This window comes from Thermothielavioides terrestris, chromosome 2 (assembly GCF_000226115.1).
Source record: "Thermothielavioides terrestris NRRL 8126 chromosome 2, complete sequence".
Taxonomy (NCBI): domain Eukaryota; kingdom Fungi; phylum Ascomycota; class Sordariomycetes; order Sordariales; family Chaetomiaceae; genus Thermothielavioides; species Thermothielavioides terrestris.
Window position 1 is genome coordinate 2,220,550 of NC_016458.1, and position 24,644 is coordinate 2,245,193.

The 24,644-nt window shown below is 57.6% G+C and overlaps 3 protein-coding genes across 3 annotated transcripts; 1 reads left to right on the forward strand and 2 right to left on the reverse strand.

Moving 5' to 3' along the window:
- Positions 1-7,989: 7,989 nt before the first annotated feature.
- Positions 7,990-9,762, reverse strand: THITE_2112431 (uncharacterized protein). The gene is made up of 3 exons (XM_003651731.1): positions 9,155-9,762; positions 9,024-9,088; positions 7,990-8,957 (listed from the first exon to the last, which is right to left on the reverse strand). Exons 1-3 carry the CDS (start codon positions 9,157-9,159, stop codon positions 8,128-8,130), a joined length of 900 nt encoding a protein of 299 aa, XP_003651779.1. The 5' UTR covers positions 9,160-9,762; the 3' UTR covers positions 7,990-8,127.
- Positions 9,763-14,267: 4,505 nt separating this feature from the next.
- On the forward strand, positions 14,268-15,445 carry THITE_2127637 (uncharacterized protein; the record flags this gene model as incomplete). The annotated part of the gene is made up of 4 exons (XM_003651732.1): positions 14,268-14,371; positions 14,892-15,031; positions 15,069-15,145; positions 15,224-15,445. The coding sequence occupies 4 exons, from the start codon at positions 14,268-14,270 to the stop codon at positions 15,443-15,445; spliced, it is 543 nt and encodes a 180-aa protein (XP_003651780.1).
- A 5,582-nt stretch (positions 15,446-21,027) lies between these two features.
- On the reverse strand, positions 21,028-24,424 carry THITE_68231 (uncharacterized protein; the record flags this gene model as incomplete). Its single annotated transcript, XM_003651733.1, has 5 exons — positions 21,028-21,526; positions 21,743-21,876; positions 22,108-22,330; positions 22,405-24,177; positions 24,248-24,424. The coding sequence occupies 5 exons, from the start codon at positions 24,422-24,424 to the stop codon at positions 21,362-21,364; spliced, it is 2,472 nt and encodes an 823-aa protein (XP_003651781.1). The 3' UTR covers positions 21,028-21,361.
- Between the last annotated feature and the right edge of the window lie 220 nt (positions 24,425-24,644).

A 24,644-nucleotide genomic window follows, 5' to 3' on the forward strand; every position in this document is an offset into this window, starting at 1 on the left:
ACCAGCACCCGGCGGTGAAGCAGGGGAGGCGAAGTTTTGCTGGCGTGCGATCGCTTGACGTCGGTCGCTTGGTGTCCGCTTGCGTGGCTCTCGCGTATGCGGCCTCAAAGCCGTAGGATGGCATGCACAGACGGGAAGGATGGGGGGGTGGTGCCTATCGGCGGGACGTGCTTTGTGCGCAGAATGTCTGTGGCCGCTGACGCAACGCGGTGACTGAGCTACCTCCGCAGCACACAGCAGGCGACTGCAACCCTGAACTCCATGGAATTTTCGATAGCACCTTCCACTGGCCACAATGGCGCGGCTCGGCGACCAGTGGCCGGCGATTGCTTGTTGCTGGTTTGGCAGTACGTAGAGGTAGTGTTGCAGGAGGTCGGCGAACAGCAGGGGAAAGCTGCGGCCCAGGTCACATCCAGACCCGCGGGTTGCGGCTGCTGTGCAGTCAGAAGCGGGATTAGGCGCCCGCAGAATCGGAGATGCACGTGGGAGGCGGCCAATGGGCACGGCCGTTCTTTCCCTCCAGCTTCCAACTCAACGTCGTGGATGCACGCCTTGCATCGCGCTTAGCGATGGACGTGTTAGCAGTCACCTGGGCAGGCAAGGCTGCGTCAAAACAACACAGAAAATTGAGGGGCAATTAGCCGCGGAAACGCGCGCTAGCTATTGTGGGGCACACTCAGTAAGCGTTACACAGGAGTGAGCCGACCACTGGAGGTGGCTGACCCAAGCCCCCCTTGGGTACCATGCTATGGAACGTTACCGCCTTACGGAATACTTGGTACACATCTACTGTGTACACAACCTGGTAGTATACTGCACAATACATAGTGTAGTGTAGTGTACCACAGCAGTGTCGTGTAACCCTTAATGTAGTGTAGTAGTGTAGCAGAGGATCTGCCAAGCGAGTTATTTCTGATTGTTGCATGCTCCGGTACATACGGAGGTAATCGACATACTGCGGTAGTGTAGGTACTGTACCTGGCAGTATCGAAATGAAGCAGTGCAACCTTCCATTGAAGGTCAGGTTGAACCCGCATTTTCGGCCCCCAACGAACCATCGCTCTCACTGCTCCGTTCTGGAAGTCATGCGCCCACTCTCAATGTGCTGCTCCGCGGCACATGAAGCATTCAATGAAGCGATCGACGTCCTTCCTGTCTCTGCTCTCGTTTTCATTCGACATTTCCCGACGTTTCACTCACTATGGATGTACTTAGCACTGAATACTGTGTTGTGCACTATGTACGGTAATGGAGAAGGGATCAAGGAGAGTAGGAACCGCGCCGGTTACCCGGGTACACAGCGAAGGTTACACAGTAATACTGTGTAAGTAACATCCGCCCACATGCAGCTCCGCAGTATTTCCGTGTTAATCCCTATTAATCTGGAAACCGCAGCATGGCGTCCACATGGCTTGTCCGACGACATGGCTCGTCCGGCGACATGGCTAGTTGGGCGACATGGCTCGTCCAGCGGAAGAACCTGCCTATGTACTTGCGTCCACGACACTCCTGGATGGATGCACATTTCAAAGCAAATCGTTCATGAACCTTGCTGAATCCAGTGACGTTGAACGTAGCGCGAAGGAGACGTACGCTCCACTACATTTTTTATGAACCGATGAGGATGAGCCGGGTGAATCCTTCACGTGCTTGGCGAGCACGGCCGTTGCACCAGCCGGGAGGTAAGGACTCTGTTCATCCTTCGCCCTAAGCCTTGGGCCTGGAAGCGGGAGACAAGATCGGATAGTTAGTGTACCTTCTTATTTCTCTGGCTTCGCTTGTTCGTCATCATCAACGATCAAGAACCTCCTTCCTGCGCACCTGATTCCACCACATCACACCACAGACACCCACGTGTTTCCTGGAATCCACCCCCTGTGCTGCGAGCTTCGTGGACAGCAAGCGCAAGGCCGGGGACGAGGAGACGGCCAACGACAGCAGATCACCTCGTCAAGCATTGGTTGTGCTCCACCGCGAGATGCGATAACGTTAACTACACTAGTGCCCTCCACTGGCGATGCTACCACAGTACGCAACCAGCAGCTCTTGTCCGGGAGCACATACTGCCCTGTGCCTGCATCACTTTGTTAGTTTACTTGGTAGTTCTTGCCCCCCACTTTCTCTCGGGGACCTACGGACAGCAAAGATTAGGCCTCAAAACCAGACCTTCAAGCTCCAACAGGATAACGCCCCAGCTTACAACTCCAGGTCGATAGTGCGTATCTTGTCACCTGGCCTCCCCACTCTCCGGGCCTCAATCCTATCGAAAATGTGTGATCTGGATGAAGCGGTGGATCGAACGCAACTATCTCCCTGGCCAACTGGCCAGGCGTTGAAGGAAGCTGTTTCGCTGGCGTGGGTTGCGGTCCCCTGACTCTCCGTTGCGGTCCATGCCAAGACTGCTGGATGAGGTGGTTGAGAATCAGGGAGGGGGGTTACACGGGGTACTAAGATTGACCTGTTCTCCTTCTGTTTTTGTATAAAGGATCGAGTACTTTGCTGTCCTTTCAATACCTCGTTGATTGACTTGCACATGCCTGTCGTGGACCGACCTGGAAGCTATACTACACTAAAGAACAAACTCGGGGAGGATTGTATTCCCGCAAAGGCAGGTGCCCATACCAAGGAGCCAGTTTAGTTCTGTTGCTAAACGTTATTCGTTATCCGGACTTATTCGCTGTTCCCGATTCCCCGTCCCTGGCTCACCTGGGACCCTGGTACACATGCCACGCCCCGCTCCGAAACAAGCAGCAGGTAAAAAAAATCATCCGGTAGCATCGGGGTTGTGGGGGTTGTTATCCGGCAGCCATGTGGGAGGCCGGTGTGTACCTCCGTACGGAGTAACTCTCCACACTAGTGCAACTCCGCCAGTAGGCTGGCCTGGTTGAGAAACAGCAGAAGCGGTAACGGTACTCTGTAGCGAGGTGAGCACAAACTACGGATCACCTTCTCTGTATGTATTCCGGGTCCCATGATGTGTCTTGGCATATCGGGTGAGCAGTGACCCGAAATGACTGCCATACCACATCACTCCACAGGACTATGGCCATGGCTATGGTTACACAACTTTATCTCGGCGGGCTCATAAGGGAGGTAGCCATCCTGGCCCCCGCCGTGCTCGAAAACCAGCCAGGGCAATTCTCCGCCGGGTTTCACCGCTGCAAGTAACTTACACTAAGTGTATAGCATCGTCTCAAATATGTCCACTACGCTCTCTCTCTCTCAGGCAGAGAACCGAATCTGTTGGCACGGCATGAGGTTGCTCGTTACCAACCACGTGCCTCGGGTTGGCTTGCTGTGCGGCACAGTCCGGGGGGAGCGGGCCAAGGTGCGACCTTCTGGTAGCTGTATGGAACACCGGGCTCGCCGTTGCGGCGGTTTCCTGGGCAGTTGCGTGTGGAGAAAGCCGCTGACGCGGGGCCATGTCTCCTGTCTCCCTGCGGCGCAAAGCTTCTGGAAAAACACAAAGGCACCTTCCAAGAGAATCTGTCTTGTGCGTGCCGCTCTCTTGCTGCGCTGTTTCAGACCTCTCCTGTTGTCAATGCTGATTTGCCTTCCTGTTCTGCACCCTCATCCCAGTACGGCTTAGTGTATGTTCTGTGATGAGCCAAGAACGCCATGCCGCCGAGGGCGATGCACCTCTATCCGCTTCGCCGAGACACGAGTGAACCCGTGTCCGGCGCGGCAGTTGATATTTCGATGCAAGCGGCGGGCCCTGGCCGACGGGGGCCATTTGCTGCTGCCTGCTGGAAAGCTCCGTCCCGGCGGCCGAGCCAGGGGTTCGTTTGGTTCCGACCCCATTAAATCCACAACCCCTTTTCATTAGAACCACAACCCCTCCAGGGATGGCCCGTGCGCTCCCACCCAAATTTTGCAGCGCGCATCACCACGAGCCCGAGTTACATAAGCACATGTCACCCTAACCCTAGGTGCGAGTCACCACAGGATTACATAACAATGTCGTTACTACAGTAAAGAACAAAGCTATGGCCACGCCTTCGAAGGCTGGTCCAGGGCTTCGGTGTCTACCGAGTACGTTTCTAAGCGCCTTGCCTAGCGTATTGCCCCTTTAACAATACTAGCAGTGTGTGCGTTCTCTGTCTGTACGTTTCCTGTGTGTGCGTTTCCTATGTGCGCAGTTCCTGCGTGTGCATTTCTTGGGAGCGCACGGGCCGCCCCTCGGGGGTTGTGGTTCTAATGAAGAGGGGTTGTGGATTTAATGGGGTCGGTTTGGTTCTGGCGAAGCGAAAACTTTGTTGGCGCCGCCGTGCAATCGCATCAGGTCCCTTTCTGCCCGCCGCCGTCGAGGCCGGGCGGTCGGTGGAGTCGTGTTCGGCTCCGACGCCCAGGCGGTGCCGGCGATGGTCTAGTGTACACTAATGCTAGTGCACACTAGCGGATGACATAACGCGCAACGAAAATAGAAACGAAGTCGCAGATTGTTACCCCGCCAAGGACCTTGGTGAGGTTGACGTTGCATTGTGCCGAGCTTTCCTTGAGGCTCGAACATCCCGTATGTAGTGTACCACAGGCACACGTGGCTCTGTAATGAGAATGTCTGTCGACATTTGCCGCAGGTATGTACAAGTGTACATACAATGCTAGGTCAGGTAGTCTCATGCCACAGCACACTAGCACCCAAGCACCTCAGCAGTAGTGTAAGTTCCGATGTCTCCGAGATGCCGTTACACAGTAGTGTAGTGGTTGGTGCAACAAGGCAAAACCCTTCAATGCCAAACACCATTAGTTAGAACCTTTCTCGCAAGCCTATCCGCAACGATCATGGAAAGCCCCATTGGGCGGCAACAACATCCCTATCAGTACGAATTAACTACCTTACTGTGATGCCGGATTGGACGGCAATCGAAACCGCCGTGGACGTCCTCTCCGATTCGTGCGCAACTGCCCGGGGGAGAGAGAAGAGACCAGTGTAGTGTATATCGAGTGGCCGTCAACAAGGGCCAGCACAACGGGCCTCCATGCTCATCTCGGTAGCCGAGCTGCCGGTGCGTCCCCTGCATGGCAGCATCGGCCCAGCAGGGTCCTGGTAACGTCATGCACATGCACTACCTGCTGCGTCCGGTTAGTGCGGCCGGGGGGGGGGGGGGGGGGGGGGGCGGGGCGGGGACGGGGAAGCTCGCCTTTTGAAGATATCGCCATCACGGATCTGGGCACCTTGCACTACTGTACACTACTATCAGATTTGGAGCAAGACCAGTGTTAGTATGGATGATGGGCAGCGAACCTGGGAACTTTTCCTGCGCCATTCCAGCTTGATGCCTGCAGTGAATCTTGGTTTTAACTTTATTCAGTTGCAACACAGCTAGGTCCCCACACACTGTGCTGCACTGTACAGTCCAACAGCTTGTTTTTGTTAGCGTGGTTCTTCCCCCCGCTTCCATTGAACAGGGCACCAAAAGTCGGCCTTTTCCACCATCCGTTCCACGCTAATGAACAAGAGGGGAGTGTAGGATAGACGGTGGGCACCTCCGGCCTTACGCCCACGTATGTCCGCCGGGCTAAGGACCCTGTTGTGAGTGAAGTTGAACTTTGAGCAGCGGTGAGCTGTTGTCCGCTAAAGCCGCCAGGCGAATGAGAGCGCGAGATCGCCTGGGGAAGCCGCCGCGGCCCGGCGGGATGCACTCCGTGAGATCGGCCGAGCACGCCCAGTAAGGCCGGGGCCCAAGGCAGCTCATTGCACAGTACGAATGTATACTATGTGCAGATGCACTACACTACCACAGTAGCGTGTGGCTTCTTGCCATGACTGCCCCGAAACCAGCGATCGGGTGTATTTTCACTGTGCACTCCGTAGTGTAGTCTCCTGGCTGACGGTGACAATTGCAATCGACAGACAGTTCCCGCGGGGTCTCGGGCAATGGGACTCGGTACGCAGCCATTGAGGTACCACTACCAACGGCTGTGCCACGGGCGGCCGGTTTCTCGTCGCCTCGGCACCCTGTCCTCCGGGTAAGTGGTGAGATCTCGGAGTTTGCCGTGTGTGCCGTGCGTGGACCGTTTCTTCGTAACCAACTGAGTGGTTACGGAGTACCAGGTAGTTACCTAGGTAGTCAGCGGTGGCGGCAATCTGATGTCCCCGCCAAGACCTGCTATTTCCAGAGGGGCTGTGTCGCTCAGACGCCAAAGCCTCCAGAGAATTGGGAATGAAGCTCATGCTTGAAACAAAGCTTCCCTAGATTCAATGTGTGAAAATCAGTCAACAGCATTCTCTCAACGATCATTGGCGGGCGCCGCGTTCCCCAAGCCTGCCGCTTCCCCCAATGAGCCTCGCTCAGCGACCGCGTCTGGCCAACCCTTGTTTCTTCGCAGCTGCGGGTTCTGATGCCGAGGGCCAACCGCTCGGCGTGATGATCTTGATGTCCTAGCAGTCGCCGAATTGCTATCAGCATTCGCGACGCTCGGCGCTTCCCCATGCCGTCCATGGGCTAGACCGCCTCGCTGGAAATAGTCGGTGATGACGGGGTGTCACGGGCAACGCAACGGCGCGGGTCTGGGTGGCATCTTCGTCGACCTCCTGCCATGGTTGGCCCCCTGCTTAGAGAGTCGGGCGGCCTTGACTTTGACGGCCTCAATAGTTCCGCGCCCGCAAAGCTTCCCGATGAATGGGGGTGCCGAGCCTGCTGCCGCAACGAACAGGGCCGTGAGTTGCCTTTCCAGCTCCACTGGGCTGTGTTACCCTGTTCTCTTTAGGTCGAGGCGCGTCTTCGATGCGAGAAGGCGAGTTGACTTCAGAGTGGCCCCCCCCCCTTCCCCCCCGCGTGGCCGACGCATGCTGTTGTGCACCGAAGTTGGGGGCGTCTGGACGGAGTGTGGGTGGTTACGGCAGAGAAAGGGGGGTTGTATCTTCGAGGGCGATTCAGAGGAATCGCACGCAAACCCCCTCCCGCAAATTTGCGTAGTGGTGCTCTCTCCATGGTTCCACAGCATGTCTTTTCCCTTTTGATCATCCTCGATCCTGATATTTGGCGGGCGGTCGCTTGTGTTGGCCGGACCTGCGTCATAAGCGCCGGACTGCTTGGTGCAGGCTCTTCACTGCCAATCGCGATCTCCAGGACAAGGCTTCGCACACCCGAGGTTCAGGCAGTTGCAGATGTGATGGATGTAGTTATGCATCTGCCGAACGAATGCCAAGGGATAGGATCGCCTCAACCATTAGGAACTTGCCGTTGTCATCATTGACCGGCAGCAGCCCCCATCCTTCCCACTCTCTTTGGACTGACTGTTGGTTTGCAAAGCCGGTAGGATCGGCGGCCTTGCCTGGGATTGGCTGTCTGCAAGTGTTTGCGAGTGTGTGCAGGAGGGTGTCGTGAGTCCAGGGAGTGCTGTGTAGACGGCATTGGTCGTCTTGTGTAAGTGGGAACGTCTGCAGGTGTTGGATGTCAAAGTGTGCTTGACTGAAGTTTCCGTCTTCCGCCCGTTGATGCTACGGATCTTACACCAAAACTCTGAACCGGGCAGGAGCCGCCCTGCTGTTTTGGAATGGCAAAGTCACGGAAGTCGCCCAGAACGAACTGCTCTTTCTGTGTTTCTCATTTCCCCCGGTCGCTCAAGGAGGTCCAAGCTTGATGCAAATATCTCGCCGCTTGAGGCGCAGATGAAATATAATACAATCAAGAACAGAAAGATAACATGATGTCCCATTCCATCCCATCGCCAAATGCCTTGCCTGATGCGGTGGTCAAATATGCCTAACGATCGGAGATTTTTTGCCCAGACCTATGCCTGTGTATGTACCTGGTATTTCCTCCTTTCCTTCCGTGGATGTCAAGCCCGATGGTGTAACCCCTGTCCAAAATCGGCATTCGAGCGCCAAACGCAGGTAACCCGTTAACCCTGATATCCCGGAGCGAACGACAGCCGCTTTTTGCGGCTAATGCAAGAAAGTTTATGCAAGGGCAAAGATGAAGAGAATAAAAACAAAGAAACCGAAAAATAAGAAAAAAAAATAAAAAAAAAAGGACTCCAACACTCCACGGCAACCGAATTGTGTGATCCCCGGAGACCGGTTTGGTGACGGTGTCGTCGCCAGGATTCCCTGTTCCTTCCGCCCCATTAGTCCGCGTGATTTCCAACCTCCTTTTGCCCCGTGAGGTCGTCCGGGTCGCCCTAGTTGTTTGCGTTCTTCTTCTTGCACTTGTCGTGTAATAGGTGGCCGTTCCTGGCCGTCGTCCTCGTGAACTCGGCGCCGCAGTTGGGACACGTCGCCTTGGCCGCCTGGCCCGACTTCTCCCGCTGGTGCCGGAGGAGGTTGCTGAAGGTCGAGAACTGCCGCCCGTTGCAGCCGTGCTCCCAGCACTGCGGCTTCGGCCGGCTGTGCACCACTCGCACTTGCCCGCTCGCGTCCGCCGGTCCTGGCTGCATGACCGGCGCCACCGGGTACATCCCGAGGTTCGGGTCCGGGACAAGCGGCCTGCTGCTGGGCTCCAGATGAGTCTTCGGGTTCTGGAGCGGGCTACACGCGCGAGACACATACCCATAGTGCGACGGCAGGCTCGGCGCGGTTGTCGAAGGGTACCCGTAATCGGAGATGTAGGGCTGGGAGGGATAGTGGTTCGCGAACATGGTCGCCTGGTTGGGGTCCGGGATCGGTGGCGAAAAGGGAGGCAAGTACTGCTGCGCTGCGGGCTCGGCCAGCAGCGAGATCTGCGGCGGCGCCGTTGTGTACACGGGCATGCTCGACGTGCCGGTCGTCATGTCGGCCAGCGAGACTGGTGGAGAATAAACAGATGACGCGCTCTCAGTTCTCCGGACGCGGGCCTGCAGTTTGGCGTTGTGTCGTGCGTGGTCTCTTTGCCGCTTCAGTTCCCGCTGCTCCGCGCTGAGCGTCCTCGGCGGGCTTGAGGTAACCGATCGTGATCCGCTGGGAGGTGTGAGGCTCGCATCCGAGCCGTAGTGGCCGAGTTCCGGAGGCATGAGGCCACCGCTGGATTCCAACCCTGCTCCGGTAAGCATCCAACCTGCGCATAGCGAGCGGGACGGCATGGAGAAGCCGGATGGCGTACCAGGCCAAGTGAAGGATGATCTGGTGCCCATGTTGAATGCCGGGTCGTAGGAGACGGCGACGGCGCTGCTTCGCGCGTCAGCAAACGTCACGTGGAATAGTAGGCCAGCTGAGCCGACGAGAGGGTGTTACCTCATAGTTTCTGTCTCGATAGATGCCCGTGTCGACGACGGTGATGGCGCTGCGGGCTGGTCGTGCGCGGGCTCAAGTCGGAGGAGTGGCGCTCCTCGGGCTCGTGGCCGTTCTGCCTCGAACCAACAATCTGCGTCTGAGACTGCAGCTGCTTCGGATGGGAGAGACGGAAAGGCGGGCTGATGTTGGGAGAGAGGAGTGGTGAGTAAGCCCGGCGAGTGGGACAGGCTCGGACTTAAGTAAGCGGGCGAGGCCAGTTCACGGCTGGACGTAGGCCTGCTACTGCTGTACGGGCTGGTCTCGAACGAAGCCGACTCCGCCAGCAGAGGGCTCTGGAGGAGGCCTTGTGTTGTTGATACTCCGCTGCCGGCTCTCGACCTGGGGCTGCGTAAGTGAGTGACGTCGAAAGCTGGGCTCGAGTGGGCCGGGTCCGTCATTGAAGACGCTGTGTCCATGGCAGGATGGACGGTATGGGAAGACTGAACGGGTATAAACATACGTGGACCGTCAGCGTTATGTCGACGACGTGGCTGTCGAGGCGTACGAGGACATATAAGAAGCGACGAGACTAGTTGGCGATGAACCGCTGGCGGCGGCGAGCGACTAGGTAGCAAGATTTCAACGACGCCCAAGATCTATCTTTGGGGTAGGTCGAATGTCAAGATGCACCACAGCCTCAACAGGTCGTGGAGCAGGACGGCTTTAAGTGTGAGGCAGTACCTACCGCAGAATATCCCCACAGAACGTGGTGCCGTCAGTGCATGGGGGAGGGGCCTGGTCAACGAGGGCACTGACATCGCTGACTGGGGGGGTGAAATAGAGTGTGTACTGTGTACCGCGGCCAGCAAGGGACATGGATGTGTGTAAGTGGATAGCAAGGCCAGTGACAAGGGCGGTACGTGTAGGGACCAGGGACGCGGACTGGGCATGCACCGGGGGTAGAGGGGTGTGTCGCCCGCCGGTGGCAGGGGCAAGGAGACCACCCCACCCCTCCCCTCCGTCTTTTCTTAAGTGGGGAGGCATGGTCTGCCCACGGTGATTACACTAGTGTAGTGAAGTTAACGTCAGCCGGGGGCCGGCGAGGGGGAAGGTAGCGCAAACATACACACGCAACGGTACTGTGGATCATTATCCAGTATGCCCTGGAGGGGAACATGGAGGTAGCTAGCGATTGCAAGTGCTAGTGGGCAGCGCAAGTGCCTGGTGCACTTCGATGTTTCTCGCTACTCGCTCATCATGAGCAAACGCTACTTGGGTGATAATTGGGCCTTGCCCCGAGTATGAGGGAACAAGAAAGCGAGGTCGGCCAAAGTGGCGAAGGGGGGGAGGGGGGTAGGGGGGCCGAAACGACCGTGGCTGCTCTTAGGCTCCAGCATTTCTCTCAGGCTTGGCTGGTGGACAGCTGTGCCGCTCGCAGTGCTCTGAAGCCAAATGCCCTGCGCCGTGCCCGTGTCAAACAGTGTCCTGTGGCAGAAGCGGTAAGGAGCTTGCGTGAGGGACAGTCGAGCTGGTGATTGGGATGTGGGAGAGTCCCTTGGCCCCATGTCCTTGCGTCGCACGATGTGGACGTCCGAACGGGACGGCTGACGGCCTGCCGCTCAACAAGAGGTCTGCCGAAGTCACGGCAGCGACATGGCAGCGGTTGTCTCACGAGCTAGACGCGCAAGCCAACCTGTCACCGGAGGCGCGGCAATATTCGCGGCTGCTTGCTCGCTTTGCGCGGCTGGCGTTTGTCCCGCGCATTGCTTCTTGCGGTCTGTGGCAACAACGATCCTCTCGCCAGAACCTGCAGGGCATCCCCGGAACAGTGGTTGCCCCTCGCGCAGTGAGATAACGGGGCAGGATCGGGATGTATTGTACTGTACATACATACAGTGCAGAGCAGGGGGAGGGAGATGGAGGGAGGCAATCCACCAGAGAGCAGTGGGAGAAGAGCGGGCGGGTTGGAAAGGGCGGATATCGGGGGCAGCATCAAAGACGGGGAATTGCCACGGGGAATTGCCGATGGCGCCGGCTTGCCCAGAGTTGATGCCAGCTCATTAGGTACCTCTAGGTAGCTATCCGCAAGCTAGTGTACGCTACTGAAAGAGTGAATGAAATGAGGAGTGAACCGTGGCGAGAAGCTTGCTGGATTGACGCGGTCGAAGGATGCGGATCCCTGTCCCGACGCTGGCGCCTTCCCGTTAACTCCATACCTGTACGGAATAGTTACCTTGACTACGGGGCTATTCCCCGGAGTGTATCCGTAAAGATTCGGATACTGTAGTATCTTATCGACGCCGCCAATTGCTTGTGGCAGCCTCACTCAGCATGAACCACAGCAAGCAGACAAGGGGACGAGGTGAGCTCACAAACGGGGCTCGCGCATAGCTCGCCAGTTGGCGGATAAGCAGGCGCAGCTAGGCCGCCACTTTCGTGAGACTGCAGAACCGGGCGTCTCCTGCTGACTCGAGCACGCACGGTGATTCGAGGACTTGGCGAGATGCGTTCCTCACAGTGTGTGGGAGATTGTAAATGCTGTATGTCGCTGAGAACTGGGAGGTGCGACAACACCAACAACAATACACTACCTTTTCCAAGCGAGGTTGGTGAAGGACTTGACGTTGCTGCGGCGGCGTCTTGAACGTGTTCTGTGGTTGTTCTGTGTTCTGTGGTTGTTCTGGAAGCAACAGCGACGCTGCCAGGGCTGGGCACAGCGCGCCAAAACCTGCTCGTGTGCGGCGCTTACCCACCACCGCGGTCGCCGCATACCCGACATGCCGTCCTCGGGTGCTGCAAGGAGGCGACATCTTCGCGAAGTCCGTCTCATGGCGATTCCAAATACCTGCACTACTGTGATAGGCGACCAAGTTGTAGGTGCAGTTCGTAGATCAGGGAACCTCGGTGGCCCAAGGACCCCTCGGCGGTGATTGGCTACGGAACACCCTCCGACCGGGTTCTCTCTCTCACTGCACATGTCAAATGTCAAACGAGAGAATTGCTGCGTCTGCCCAATGCAACATCTGGAACGGTCTTCTTCAATTCCAAATACACACATCAGGTGCGTGCGTAAGGAAGTGAGAGCGGAGCAGAAGGCCAGAGTCGAATGGGCTTGCTGCAACCCCACTGGCCAGAACGACCCAATGACTGCCACAAACCCGCTAGCTCCATCTCGCTAGCCTCCTGTACACAGTAGCGCCGGCGCTTGCGATAGTGGTGGATTTTTGTTTGTCCCGTGGTATTGGGGGCCACGGCAGAAGATCATGCCAATTCAAGGCCGCCAAGTGCTTACAGAGCACAAAGTACCTTAGGCATGTACGGATTACGTGAGTGAGGCATGGTAAGCTCTCAAACCATTTGCACGTATTCTGTACACTAAGATACTTAGAAGCGCGAGTGTAGGTCGTCTTCTAAGGGGAATTGCTGTGCCCAGAGCGAAACTCCTCGGTCGACTGTGTAACACCGTGCTGATCCCCGGTGATAACGGCCGACTTAGTAGTGTCATATGCTACTAAGCAACTTTGGAAGGTGCGACCAACCACCGCCAGGCCCTGCCTCGTCCCAAGTACCCAGTGGTCTGTGCTCTGGTGTTCCTCCACAATCCTCTTGCTCTTTTAGGACAATCCCGAAAGCCCGCGAAGCGATCTGCTCAAGCTCATGTCGGATTGACATTTTCCTCCCTTGCTCTCGTTTAATCAGATCGTGCACATGCGCATACTTAGGCTGAGTCCCGGGTACATGGGCTGGAAAACCAGGGCGCAGCTCCCGCGTCCAACCGCAGCAGCGCCATGCGACGATCCCATCGTCATGGTCGGCCCGTCAACGTTACACTCTGCCACCCCAAACCATGATACCGGTAGAGCGCCGCCGTATCCGTATATTCCTGTACCGAGTCTTCCGCATAACCACACAGTAGACAGGTAACACGACTCGGTAAACAGAAGGCTTCACGAGAACACCATCTTTGAATTACTCGTTGGACACTTTTCTAGCCCCCAACAGCAGGAAAAATCGCCATGGTGCTCCTGTGTAACTCTGTGCTTCCATCGGAGTGCACAGTATGGATACCGAACATACGGAATACACCCAGGCCCCGACGAGGCCGGTGTGGCAGGACATAATGACTCTCAATAAGGGGGGTGTGGCTTGGCGATGCTTGCTGCCAGACCAGGACTTGGACAAGCCTCATCAGACCATTCGCCGGTGGAGCAGGCTGGGGGCCCGGGGGGCCAGCGAGAAGGTAAGTTATTCTGCTGCCTGATGGCAATCTCCCCTGAACCACGACCCCATGTTCCAAATCGGGCACAGATCTGGCTTCCCACGCGGGCAGTGAGAACCCAAAACTTGGGATCACGAACGGCACAGCGCTTGGCCAATTTGCGACAGAAGAGAAGTGGAGTTCCACGCCGCCAACCGGGTGACATTGCTGATGAGTTTCAAGCGCTCGTTGGTTAACGTTAGTTATATACTGTAGTAGTTCGCCTGTTTCGAACATCGCCGATGCCGAACGATGAAACGCTCGGCGACGAAAACGTTAACTATACTACTGCATACTGCGTAGGGAGTTACCGAGCCCGCCATCTCGAGCGTCTTGGCAGCAAGGTGCTCTTACTAAGGTAAGTATGTACACAGTACAGAACTAATGTTGACTACCTACACTACACAGTACTAGTGTAGTGTAGTGGAAGTTGCTCAGCTTCCTCACTCGGCTGTTCTCCTGCATGGCGCCTGCACAAAGGATCCAGTGCGGTGCGCTGGGGCGCCCCTCCACCCACGCGAACAAATGCACTGCAGGCTGGCGGCTAATCAGTCCAATGACAGCCAGTCCCCAGTCCAGCTTTGGAGTCCGACGTGGCGTCCGGTTTGGAGCTGGATCCGGTGAATCACGCACACCCACCCAAAACAGACGCCAACCGCGCATATGCGGATTACACAAGCAGTCATTGGCAAGCGCATGGCGCTAGTAGGCTTCGCAATCAATCCCGCCCCACTCAAGCGCGCGTGTGACCGCTTCTCGGCTGGCCCAGGTCATGAAAATCTCACGGCTGCGTCCTGCGGAGTGGGTGGCGCGTTTGTGTTGTTCGTGTGAGGGCAGCAGCCGCAGGCGGTGAGCGAGCGACTTGCGAACAACACAATGCGCGCGCGGTCCCCACACAGCAAAGACCTCAAACCTCAGACGGAAGGTGCCAGGGCAGACCAGGGGGGGAACCCGTGGCTTCCGAAAATCCCGCCGCCAAGGTAAGCGTGCTGGTGGGGGCCAAAGTGGCTTGCTTGCCGGGACGGGTATGGCGCGGGGCCTGTTTTTTTCTTCCGATTGGTCCCGGCGCCGCGTCCGGCCAGTCCCTCGGGGTTTCCTTGTCGGGTTCCAGGCGCACTTGAGCAGCCAGTCCCGGTTCCGAACTGATCTCGGGTCCGGGTCCCGCGCCTGGGCGGGCTGTTGCCGGCCGCGGACAATCACCGCGACAAAGAAGGCCTCTGCTACACGAGGATCCCTCCAGGCAACAGGACCCATCATATCCATGGCAATGCGGATGCTCGACTCGAGTTGAGCCGCGCATTCGACAATTTTTTTCGCTTTTTAATTTCACCTATCCAGAGTTTTGACGAGGAATGGCGGCTTCGACCCGCCTTCGCTTGTTTTCGCGGTCTCGGATTTTCATGGATTCCTCAGCGCCCGCCAGCGGAGTTAGCGACTCTCCACCTAGCGCACTGCACTACACTACTGTGTACGCTAACGTTACTGTGCTTTTTGTGTCAGCACTACTCCGTACTCCGTTCGCAAAAAGTTACCGACGCCGTTTATCGTCACCGAGGAAACTTCGATGGTGGCGGAAGGGTACACTAAACGGTCGTGTCTCTCCGCACTCTCGACCTCGACGCCGCAAAGCTGCGTCGAGGGTGCGTGTCCACTGGCAAACTCGAGGCTTGCTTCTAGAACCGATTGCGGCAACCAATCCATCAACCACCGTCCCTTCCCCGCCTAGTGTAATGCCTGATCTGGTGACGCCCAATGTTTGTCGCAGCTCATCAGCCCAACGCACCGCGTCACCTCGGTAATTAAACATTGACTGGTGGGCTCGCCTGTCCCAGTTTCCCCCGCTCACTGAAGCTGCACCTGGCAGCTTCACCGACTCGTCGCCTCCTCTCTCCAGCTTCGACGCTTCTGCGCGGAGAGCTTGCATTGTCAGCGGGTCGCAACCCCACACGCGGACTGCGACCGTGTCGCCGCAGCGGCTTCATTGGAGAAGGCTGGCACACGAAATCCTGACCGTCCCGGGCGTGGCGCCATGCTCTCCCGCGTGCCACCAATGAGGGGGACGCAGGGGAAGAGGACGTCGTCGAGTCCTGTCTTCGCTGACACACGTGATACATGATCTCGCAGTCCATCTCGTCGCCCGCATCTTGAGTAGTGTAACTAGGTACTTGTTACGGAGTAGCTGCGACGCAGTGCTACCTACCGCGCGACTGCGTGTGCAAAGAAGATCCGCGGTTCACTCAGCAGCAACGCGGCTGCCCCTCGCGAGTCATGCACCCACCTCATCACGGGGCCTCTCGTCGGCTCGCTCGTCTGATGATCCTGCGCGGCCGATGTCAGAAGCTTATTCGCAATCCTACAGCCCTGTAGGGAACCGCAACGCAAGGGTCATGATCGTGCCATCTCCTTTTTCGAGTTTTCGATCCCGAGGCGTGTCGGCGGAGATAGTGGATGGAGATAATGGGAAACCTGGTATCGCCCTGCCGGATGACGCGGTTGGTTCATCGAGAGGGGAACCTTGCCTTGGCGGAGATGCTCCCTGTCGTATCATGGCCAGTCGTCGCGTCCGTTGTGTTGACAGGGAGCGGACTTCCGCCAGGGGCCCCGTCTCCGTCCGTGCAGACGCTCGGGAACGGATTAGGCTCTCCGCACGGAATATGCCGTCGCATACCGCTTACACAGCACAGTCGTGTTGTTATCCGCGCCTCGAAAAGACACTGGGCGGGACACAACCCGTCGGTTCACGCAGCAGCCTGGTGGCACCAGCCCCAACTGACGAATATCCGCCACACGCGGCGCTGCGTGGCTGCGTCCTCGTGCAACTTCCATTCCATCTTCGCAAACGTTACGGTTACCTTAGGTAGGTAGGTCCCTCGGCGCTGTACGGAGAACCAGTTACAAATGACTACCAGGCACGGAATACTTACTTGGCAAGAAAGATCGGCCAGCACCATGCCAACCGCTGATCTGTGTAGCTACTAGGCCGCCTCACAAAAGTGCGATGCGAAAAGCGGCCGAGTCCGAGCGAGGCCGAGCGGTGGCTGCTCCGGGCTCGGGGTTCGGGTTCGGGTCCGTGTCGCTGCCCCGGAGGTCTGCTGTGTATCTGTATTGTGTAGTTATTCCTGACTCATAACTAGGTAAGGTATGTATTCCGTAGTCATAGCGTTGTTTCAAACCGTGCGCCCGCGAAATGCATCCGCAACAAGCGCCGCGCATAACTACACTAACATGGAGTTGGCTGGCGTGACAACAAGCCTCGCCGACCCTCCGCGGAGGGTCCGGCGAGCCGGGCATACCTCATGCGCCTGACGCGGCCGCACGAGACACAGACAAAAACAACCAAACAAGCGAACAGTGATCCCTCACGTCTAGTTAACTCGTCATGCTAGCACTGTTGATCGTTGACACAGCGTATACCGTCCCATCCACCATCTTGCCGCATTGTTTAGTCAACCGCCAGGTACGAGACACAAGATGCGAGATGGCGAGGCTTCAGATGCCAGGCCAGTCCGGCAGCCGAGCCAGCTATCAGCCTTCCTACTATACGAGGGCAGCCCCTTACGTAGGGAACATGGACTGGTTGGGTCAGGTCGGGGGAGGGCAGGCGGGGGAGGCAGGAAAGCTTGTCGCTGCTCGCTGGTCGATGGTACTGGGGTAGGTGATTTGCCGTACCGTTGGATGCTGAATGCTCTAGTGTACATACACTGCGGAATACTCCGTACGGTTTGTTTCGGCTCTAACTTTCATTATAAATGCGCCCAGGGATCAAGAGGGTGAAGTGTGATGGCGGAATCCTACTCAACAACCAACAAGCAACAAGTGAACAAAGGCATGCGTACCCCCACTCCGGCATTCCGTTCTGCCACTCTGTTCGGGATACTATATATGGATGTACTGTACCAGCCTGGCCGTTATATCCGTGACTATCTTCAAACCGTTGGTAGGGGGGCTTCTCGTCGGAGGATCTGCCACGCGATCCATACCCCGGTAGGCTGTTTACACACTCCTATTCCGGCCAATGGGCCATACGGGTTTAAGTGAACCGAGCAGGGGCGCAGCGCGGCGGCCGGTACACTAACGCCGGGAACCGTCTTTTCCAGAACTACATGCAGACCGCCGCGGCCGGGAACGGCAGGTCCGATCTCGCGGGCTTCATAACGGCTACGGCACGCCTGGTATGTATGTATCGTGAACATGGCAGGGGTGTGAACAGCTTCGGTTGAGATTGGGATATGCAGAGCAGGCCTCGCGGGAGGCGCAGCGCGCTTGCCGCTGCTTGTACGGTAGTATTGCACATACTTATTGTCAAGGGGAGTGTGCTTAAGGGGAGGACTGGAAGTATCGCAGGACGCGGCAATCTCCGTGGCTCTGCGGCCGACAGACCCAACAGACTGACTGACTAACTGCCGGCAGGATACATCTCAAATTTGATCATCCGCATTGCTCGCTGCCTGGAGGAACGGGGCCCGAGCTCTGATGTTTCAGGGGCACCATGTTGTATGTACGGAGAGCACGGTCTCTCTCAGGACTCCGACGGTCTCTCGCGGGACCGAAGGGCCAAGTCCTCGGGGAAGTTCAAGTGACTTTGTAACTCAACGAGTCGAGCATCGGCCAACGCTCTCACGTCTGGCCACCTCTTCCCCTGCCAAGTCACTGGGTTTACAGATTAACTACACTCAGGAACACTGCCATGGCTCTGGCGTCCTGGGTCGTCTCGCCTGCGAGCCCCGTGCGGAGGATTCCCTCGAGAAGGATTCAGGACCCATGCGCTCCCTCCCGGGTTCGAGGTTCCCGGGCTCGTGGCTAAATACCATCGCTACACTGTAATTCCTGCGCCACCCAGCCAGATCTCAAGACGGAATATTCCATGTTCCTGCTGGCCAAGCTATCCGGGGTAGGAGTGTGTATAGCAGCACGAGGGGTGAGTTGTGGTAGGGCATGCTCGGCAAGTCAAAGGTCAACAATTTAGCTTGGTGATCCTTCGAGCGTTTGCTGCGAGTCGAGCACGCCGTCCGATGTCGCCTTCCTGCGCTTGATTGCGGCCTCCTTCTTCCTGTGTGCATGCTCTCCGACTGATCCGTACATACTTCATGATATCCTGGGATATCCTCCCATCTCCGGCAGCATCAGCAGCAGTGGGATGGGTCCTCGACAGAACACATCAATCACTTACACAGTAGACCCTGTTGTTGCAAAAATAGTCTGGACATCAGAACCTGTCAGGGGACAGCGTCCAGGTTGCGCCGCTCTCGCTTTCGCTCCCCAGGGGGTGTGCTCTGTTGCGGCAACTGAGACCTCCAGGGGGGCGCACATGGGCCAACAAAGGCTGGGCAGCAGCTTCACACCTTCCTTGACAGGCAGTGCCTCTCCACAGCTCTCCTGATGTGAACTATGCCATTCCCGACCAGTTCCCACTCACAAAGTCACGACGTGGCAGGAGGTTCGCCCCCGAGAGATCACCGGCTGAGTTGCTGGCCAAGAGTTGGGAGGTGGGAGGGAGGGGGTGGAGCGCTTAACCGCTCGGAGTCCTTCGTAAACACGAAAGGGGCGAAGGGGCGAAGGGACGAAGGCTCCAATGTGCCCGGCCGGATATGGGGATTGGAAAGGGGGGCCGAGCCCGACGTGCGCAAGAATCAACTACGTTAATGCTCTGGCACAGTCGAGAAAGATGCACAGCCAAGCGACGCAGCTTAGAAGTGGACCATCCCTGCCTCATCTCCCCATCTTCAACCAGCAATCCGTTCACCGGGGAGGGGTGGAAAGCTTGGAATCCCTCTCACACCGACGCCCACTCTCTCCTGGACCTGCCTCGGCCCAGTCATCTAGGCGCCAGCACCACGCCCTGTCTTGCCACAGTCGGTGAGCACTTGCGTCATAAGCCAGAGAGTGGCAGACGCGAGGGCGAGGGCGCAAGCCAACATCATCCGGATACCGGTCGCGTTTGATTAGGGCTTGACTGGCAGGTCACGAAGATGGGGGCCGTATCAGGCTCATTAGGTCCCTCGGCGGTGCTTTCCTCCTCCTGTAGCCGTGGTGCGTAAGTTGAAGCACGCTGGGCACGCATGATGAAGAAAACTGCTGCTCAGAACCGTGTAACACATCCTCGAGGACAAAGCCGATGTCCGTCAGTCACATAAGTCCCTGTTCAGCCCGTCCCGTTGCCCAGTCCCCCGGCCCCCGACCTTCGTGTTTACTCTCCTGTTAGTCCCTACTCAACGTTATTCCTTCATGTGAACTGTTGCCATGAAGTTGATACTGCTCGGGAGCAAGAGAAAACCGACTCTTCGTAACAGGCTGCCCTACAGCAGCAGCCCCTGAGCCCGCCATGGAGGGAGAACCGTTCCCTGCCCTCCCTTGACAAAGGCATAAACCACGTGAAGCCGCTAGGAAGCAAGCTGTTGTCCATTTGTTGTTTACCGCCTCTCTCTCAGATAACATCCGTTCCCGCGTAGCTGCCCTCGTTCCACAGCAAACCAAACCACATCAGAGCCAGCATCAAGCGTTGACACACGACGCATACTAACCATTATACCCAGATTAAAGACCTCAAAAGAGTGAATAGGCCACACTAGGAATGCAGCAGCAGAACGCTGCCGCTGTTGAGAGGACCTGATGACCTTACGTAACTGCCTGTCGGTCCTGACTCGGACATCCCAAGAGTAATATAGCAAGCTACTACCCTCAGCGGTACAATAGCCACCTGCCCTGAGTCTCAGCAAAAGTCCTCGAATGTGATGTGCCACGTGTCGTTACAGTAAGCAAATACGTTATGCGTTGGCTCAACGGTCTCAAGCAAACCCTGATCGCCGTTGGCCCCCTTTTTTTTGCCGGCCCTTCCACCCCCTTTCACGCTTCTGGGGTGCGTCGCTGCTCCAAACACCTTCCTCACTGGCTGCAAAAAAAGGGGAAAATAAACTCACAAAAAAGAAAAGAGAGAGAGGGAGACAGAGAAGGACGAGGAGAAGGCAAGAAAAAGAGAAAGAGAGAGAGAGGTATGTACAGTGACAGTGTAAACAAAGTAGACAAGCACACCTACCTGCATGTACGTCCGTCCACCGGATCGAGCTACAACCATTATTCCCTTACCTCGCTTCCTGACAATCACTCTACACAACAAACAAACCAAGCCCCGCAGTCTCCCCAAAGCTCCCTCGTCATCAAGCGAGATCAAGACCGGGCAACAAGGCAAGGAGGAAGGCAGCAGCTCAGCAGAAAGCCGAGCTCATTGGGCAAGCAATCTGCTAGCACACAACACGAGACAACAGCGGCCTAACAGGCCAGGAACTACACCCCTGGCCAGCTAATGTGTAACTGGTTGTTCCATTCGAGGAGGAGAAAAGCGAAATTCAAGATAAAGTAGGCAGGCAATAAGGCAAGCAGGTGGGCAGGCAAGAAGACAAGAAGTCAAGAAGGCAAGAAGGCAAGCAGGCCCCCGCCCGCAACGCCACTCACCTCCTCCACCCGCCAGGGTGACATCCCTGGCACTGTTGAACCATCAGTCAGAAAGTGAAAGCGGCCGCCGCCCTCCCAGCACGCACCTCTGTAGAGCGCCGATACCGCAGATGGCAGCAGGCAAGTGTGCGACGGCCCTACGCCACGGCCGAGTAACGCAATGTTCACAAGGCCATGCATGCAAGATGGAAGAAAACGTATGTATCATGTAGTTAACTGTACGGGTATGGGTATGAGCATGACGAGGAAAAAGAGAAGGAAGATAAAAGGAAGTCCGTCCACGCGATATCGCTTTGATCAGCCCGGACCGGCCCAGCCCAGCCTAGCAAGCCATTCAACTGTTTGACGAGATTGCTTGACGACGATGCCACGACGCGACTCGCAACCCAGCCCAACGCACGGCCAGCCCGTCTCCGTCCTGCCCTGTCCAGTCCTATCTTCCGTCCCATCGAGCGCCTAAATCCCAGGCCAAATCCAGACCAAATCAATCAAATCAAAGCCATCTCAAGCAGATCAATCCATCACAGTTTGCCGTGTCGGGCCCTGAAGATGGCCACCTTGTCGTCGTAAAACAAGATCTCCCTCAGCTTTAGCTTGATGCCGCCGGGCTCGACAAACCCGTCGTCGTCGTCATCTTCGTCCTCCTCGTCATCATCATCGTCGTCCTCTTCCTCGTCCTCTTCGTCCTCCACAGCTGGCTGTTGCTGCTGCTGTTGCTGGTGGCCAAATCCCACACCAGTGCCGCCGAACGTAACACCGGGAGCAGCAGCAGCCGCCGCCTCCGCGTCATCCTCGCCCTCGCTCTGCGTCTCGTCCGGATCGCTGGTGGTAGTGGTCGGCGTGGTGCCCATCAATACTCCGTTCCCCCCCGGATGCCCCCCTGCCACCGCCACTTGCTGCACCTCGCCGTTGGTGCCTCCTACCCCCTCACCCTCGCCTTCTCCTTCCTCCTCGTCATCATCATCATCCTCCTCATCACTGCCCTCATCGCTGTGCGCCTCAACACCGGCACCGGCTCCAGCAGCTGCACCTGCACCTGCGCCGGCCACGGCCGCGGGCGCTCCCCCTATCTCCCCCTCGTCGTCCTCCGACTCGTCCGGATCGAACGCGTCCGTCACGTCCGGGTCATTCCCACCGCCGCCGCCACCGCCACCGCCAACGACGAGACCGCCGGTGGTGCCAAGCGGGGCGTGCAGCGGAGCGGGCGTGACAGGCGTGGTAGCGCCGCTGGCTCCGCCGAAAGCGGAATTGAAATTGGGGCGGGAACCTCGCTTTCCAGTTCGAGCGGGCTCCGTCGACTCGAGGATCTCGAAGCACTTGGGGCCGACGCCGATGTAGCAGAGGCGGATGTCCGGCCGGAGGGTGATGATGTCGACGAGCTGAAGGGCGAGCTCCCTGGGGTCGAACGCGCCGCCGGGGTACTCGGCCATGTGCGGGATGTTGATGGAGCGGAGCTGGGGTATGTTGGGCAAGCGCTGGAGGAATGTGTGCTACAGCGAATTGTTAGAAGGAGATTGGCTAACGAGGGGTGGACCACAAACGGGCGCGAAGTAGTGAGGCTTACCCAGTCTTTGTACTCCAGCGAGACAGCCAGCTCGCGCAAGTTACTCATCCGGCCGCTCGTGATGTACTGCACCATGTCCGTGGTGAGCGCCCAGTGGACCCACCGGTTGTTGACTGCGGTCTGTCTGGAGGAGCTGTCCAGGAGGAGCTTGCGCAGGCTGGAAGCGTGCCGTTTGATTGCTCCCCTGAAGATGTCATTCAGCGGGATCGGGTCACCGGTGTGCCTCACATCCTGCAGAAACAGGAGCTCGAGTGAGTTTGGAGCGAGTGTCTCTTTGATGAATGTTACCAGAGCGTGCGTCGTCCTGTCTGTGTGGATAGCCTTGAGTGCCAGGTGGTACTGAAGGGAGGTGGTACCCGTAGGAGACGATTTATTGCGCGGCGATGCGCCCGAAACAGCGCCCACCGGCGTCGGCTGGAACTGTTTGTTGAGCATCTTCCAAAACACATCGTGATGCTGGGCGCAGTTGAGCAGGGTGAGGGTCGTCAAGACGGACCAGTCGATAGCAAATCGACAGACTTGGAGCGACAGCACCACTCCCTCAAGCTCCAAGGTGTGCAGCTTCAGCTTGCCGTCCAGCCTCTTCTTGCGAGCGGTGCTGGACCTGCTAAGCTTCGATCCTTTGGACGGGCCGTGCGAGTTTGACCTTTCATCGTCCGGCGACGCTTTTCCGGCGCTACCGGGCTTTTGGGTCTCTGCCCCGTCCTTCACATCTAGATGCGTCTGAGGGCTTGTCGATGGCGGCAAACTTGGAGAGGCGTCTCCGGGAGCGGAACCTTCGACCGTCGACTTGTGCTTGGTCAAGTGACGCTTCCGAATGTCATAAATCCTGCCTACCAGCACGCCAAGCACTCCGCCCAGCCGTCTGTCGCCAATGGTACTCTCACCCGGCCACCGGGCTCGGTGGTCGATCTGCTTCAGCCCAGGACCATCCCATGGTTGCGTCCAGGCCTTGTTCCGCACCTTGGGCGACATGCTGACCCGGAGCTCGCGAAGGCAGTCCTTGGAGCGCTCGATGAGGACGGCCATCTCGTCCAGATAGCCGATCTCGTCGATATCCAAGACTGTCAGACTTTTGAGCGGCGGCAGCACGCTGAAGGTGGGATACTCGCAACGGTACTCGGAGTACCGCACTGGTGGTCGTGGAGGCGGGTGGCTGGCAGTCGGTGGCAGGAGGAAACCTACAGGGGTATGCTGGGTCCCCTGATGAGGAGCGAAGCTGGGGGGAATGACGGGAGGCAGCTGTTCGGGATTATCAGAGTTGTCGTGCCATCGCACCCACACCCGATTGAGCTTGCACTCGCCATCTGGTTGATTGGCCAGCGAAGCCAGCGCTTCGAAGACTCGCGACGGGACGCCGGTGGGCATATCCCACACGAAGGTCTCGAGGTTCTTCATCTTGGTGATGGCGGTAGCGGCGAGGGTGCCGAGCATCTTGCCGCTTTCCTTCGAAATCACGTACTCTGCGACCCATTCCCTCGGGCCGTTACCCAGGGAGAACTTCTTGGTGTAGGAGGCATAGTCGTTGTCGGCGAGCTTGGACAGGTTTGAGGCCCTCGGGTCGAAGGTCCTGCGCACGGTGCGTGCAAACGAGCTGCCGAGGCTGAGGGTCGACAAGCCGTATGTGAGAGCATCGACGCTCTTAGACTCGGTGGCTTCGGACTGCCCATCCGGCCAGACGATGTCGAAGCGAGCGTAGATGAGGGGGATGGCGAGACTGTACAGGGCCGAGTTGGTCAGAGCCAGCTGCGTCAGGTCATTGGTATGTGTTATCTGAGACGGGACCACGGTCAGCAGACGGGATAGATGCACTCCGGGGGCAGGAACCACGTGCCTCCTTGACGATCAGCTGCAGGATGTCGATGGGAAGTTCGAGGAGAGTCAAGGGGCGTTTGCGCTCGTAGATAGCACGCCATTGCTGGGTCCTCTCCCTGAAATACTCGGACACGGACACGGCCCGAGCCGTCTTCTCCCGGGTGGACTCGGCGGCGCCCGTGGGTGAAAGGTCCGTTGTGGACATTGTGGAGACCGGGAGTCTCGCTCAGGTCGGGCGAAGAAATGGCATGCCCAGCCTGGCAGGACGCCCTGCTTAAACTAGAAGAACTACCGATGGGTCGCAGTAGTGGAGGGTGAATTGAATTGGGCTGTAAAGATGCCGACAGCGCGGTATACGACTCGGGGATGCTCGGTTCGGTTGCAAGCCCAGGCGTGAGAGGCTCGGGCTGCCTCCGGCGGCTGTT

Excerpts from the sequence above, each read along its gene's own strand:
- THITE_2112431 (XM_003651731.1), bottom strand. Across the intron at positions 8,958-9,023 it reads ATCATCCTTCACTTGGCCTG|GGTTGGAATCCAGCGGTGGC; the intron begins GTACGCCATCCG and ends TTACCGGAGCAG.